This window comes from Synchytrium microbalum (genome assembly GCF_006535985.1).
Source record: "Synchytrium microbalum strain JEL517 chromosome Unknown SmJEL517_scf0096, whole genome shotgun sequence".
Taxonomy (NCBI): Eukaryota; Fungi; Chytridiomycota; class Chytridiomycetes; order Synchytriales; family Synchytriaceae; genus Synchytrium; species Synchytrium microbalum.
The window spans coordinates 441-3,531 of NW_022158445.1; the positions used below are offsets into that span (position 1 = coordinate 441).

Sequence of the window (3,091 nt, forward strand, 5' to 3'; positions counted from 1 at the left end):
AGCAGGAAAATCCAATTCTGCGTCCACTGGCATATATTGCAAACCCATGAGCCCCAGCTTCCCAACCATAGACAGCTTTATATATATCAGTCAAAGCAATTCGGTTATCTTGCTTCTGATTACAGTGTCAGCAACTGACTCCGTCAATCCCTCTGGTCTTGATCTCATCTATACAATAATCCAACAAGCATTCCAACCCTCACTCCCACCGACGTATATCCTAGTATTCGTTTGTCCAGGTCATGCCTACAACGGTACGGTTATCAAGTCTGCACAAATTGTAAACGGAAGCGGATGGAAAAGGTGGGCTTCTATGAGGCAATATGTCTCGGAACTGCCCAAACTCGAAGTATTTGAGTAGTAAGTGAACGGAAAGTTGTGATTATTTCTCTAGATGCAGTGGGTGACGGTGTTTTGCGTGTAGCAATGATGTACAAATCAACTTGCGTATTTTATTATATTTTCAAACTATTCAATCAGTTGTACCATCGATGCAAGCGACTAGCGATACTCCACAATCCTTCCTCACGCACCGCACGCTGTTGAAAATGGTTTGACGTGTCAGTGTTTGGTGACTGAATGCGAATATTATACTTTTCCTATTGCTGGGTGTCTTGCACCAATTGAGCTCAGTTTGAACTGCATTTTGCCTTGTCGAGTCATCAACAATTTTCAGCAAGAAGTCAACAAACAAGGCCACTGAAAGAAGAGAGACCTGCTATTATATAAGCAATCACAGCCTATTCTACAAAATGCCAGACGCAGACGCTTTAGCGGTATGCAACATCCCATTAATCGCTCCTACCTGTTTTTGCTTGTTTTGTCAAAAATCATCAACATCACTAGCGAATCCACATATAATACATCTTACATCTTATCTACTAGACATCTGCCGATCCAACAATCAAAAAGAAGAAAAAGGCCCCAAACTTTGATGAACCTACAGCATCAGCTACGTCTCAAGACATTCCATCCGCTGATATAAAACCAAAGAAGAAGAAGAAGAGCACTGCTACTGACGACACTCCAGCTGCTGAAGATGCTACACCTACCGCCGTCGATGATGAGTTCGCGGGACTTAAGAAAAAGTCAAAGAAGCCTAAAGCGGATGCAATTACTGCTGCTGATGGTGAAGCTGTTGCGAGTGAGGCTGCAGCGGCTGCTGATGACTTTTCGGGTTTGAAGAAGAAAAAGAAAAAAGTCAAGGTACGTATATGATGGGTTCATGTTAAAAAAAAAGATATAAAGCCGCAGGTCCAAATGTTGTCGCAACCAACACAACCTCATCCTCACCCATATCACTCGCCACTACAGGCCGAAGAAGGCACTGACGCCGCAGCAGCTCCATCAGACGCCGTCCCAGCAGACGACTTTGACTTTGGAAAGAAAAAGAAGAAGAAACGTCCTGATATCAAGGACTTTGAAAAACAGGAAGAAGGTGCTGATCATGAAGAAGATGGCGCTCATGCTGCCGGTGAAGCATCAGCTGCTGTAGATGAAGATGGAGGTGCTGAAGAAATCCAAATTGGTGAAGCTCCTGCCGAAGAATCGAGTATATTAAAGGATGTGGGCGAGACTTGGTTGGGTACTGATAGGGATTATTCGTATCCTGAGGTGAGTGTCGCCCATTGTGATGGTGTATGTGGTGTTTTTTTGGGCGATGAGTTTCGTGGTGGTGGCAAAAAAAGGGAATTGAATTGCATGAATGGGCATCTCTGTTTTCACTACAAGTTCCATAATTGGTTGTTCTGAACTTCATTTCTAAACGGTCCACTTACTCCCAACTAGTTACTATCACGAGTCTTCCGAATCATCCGACAAAACAATCCTGAATTGGCTGGTGAGAAGAAACGATATACTATTGCTCCACCTCAAGTTGCAAGAGAAGGAACGAAAAAGACTGTGTTTGCGAACGTCGCTGATATTGCTAGGAGGTAACTATTAAGGAACTACCTCTTAAATCTTTCCTACCTCCACGTTTTGTTGTCTTGGCGTTTCCAACCATGAAAGGAAGAAGTAGTGAAGAATTTCTGTTGATTGAGGAGATATATCACGTGACCAGCCGTCTTGTTAATCATCGTCAAAATGCATGACAACATATCTTATATTCTGCCTGTGCTGACAGTTTTTTGGCTTCGTTATAGGATGCGTCGAACTCCTGATCACCTTGTACAATATCTATTTGCTGAATTGGGTACAACTGGATCTGTCGATGGTCAAGAACGATTGGTCATTAAGGGCAAATTCGTTCAAAAGCAGATTGAAACTGTCTTGAAGAGATATATTGGTACGTGATCGTGCTTCAGTACTTTCGTTTGATGGGTCGTTTTTGCTTTGTCGTTGCGGTGGATGTCACCGATGGCGACAGAGAGTGCACAAAAGGGGCTGAGTTTGCGGTTGTCACCGACCTTATCGAATCCATGCTGGAGGGGTTTGTTTTCGTCCTCGCCAATCGCTAACACCATTTCCCCTCGCTTTTTTAATAGTCGAATACGTAACATGCAGGAATTGCAAGTCAGCCGACACGAATCTAAGTAAAGACAACCGTCTCTTCTTTTTGAACTGTCAATCATGTGGTTCTAGTCGATCTGTATCTGCCATCAAGACTGGTTTTGTTGCTCAAACTGGAAAGAGAGCTGCTCAAAGAGCTGCTACGCAACCTTAGGAGGGTTTGTTGATGGGGTATTATATGATGAGGAGAATAGTGGTGGGATCGGATGTGTAGTATGGTTGCTAAAACAGTGTGAATGTACGGAAGGAGATTCGGTTGTTTTTGTGTTGCATCAGAAAATCAAGAATAGATATAACTTTCCGCAATCAAACAAGACGAAAGTGCCCAAAAGCTGACGTTGATTCGCTGCTTTGGAAATGAGGCCAAAGAGACAAACGGGGGACGGCGTGATTTTGTTACTGTTGTTGATGCTGTAATTGTGTGTGCTAGTGACGTTACCGACGCTGATGGTTTGGATGGTTTGAAAATAAGACTGAGGCTGAGGTATGTGTGAAAATGAGTGCTTGGTATTGGCGAGAGTCGATGGCTAAGAACGGAAAGTTTCAAGGCTACATATGCTAAGATCACAATCTCATCTTA

At 43.4% G+C, this 3,091-nt stretch overlaps 1 protein-coding gene across 1 annotated transcript; it reads left to right on the plus strand.

The window, feature by feature from the left end:
• Positions 1 to 752: 752 nt before the first annotated feature.
• SmJEL517_g06242 (uncharacterized protein) lies at positions 753 to 2,665 on the plus strand (the record flags this gene model as incomplete). The annotated part of the gene is made up of 6 exons (XM_031172168.1): positions 753 to 776; positions 886 to 1,206; positions 1,315 to 1,614; positions 1,789 to 1,934; positions 2,145 to 2,287; positions 2,487 to 2,665. The coding sequence occupies 6 exons, from the start codon at positions 753 to 755 to the stop codon at positions 2,663 to 2,665; spliced, it is 1,113 nt and encodes a 370-aa protein (XP_031021856.1).
• Between the last annotated feature and the right edge of the window lie 426 nt (positions 2,666 to 3,091).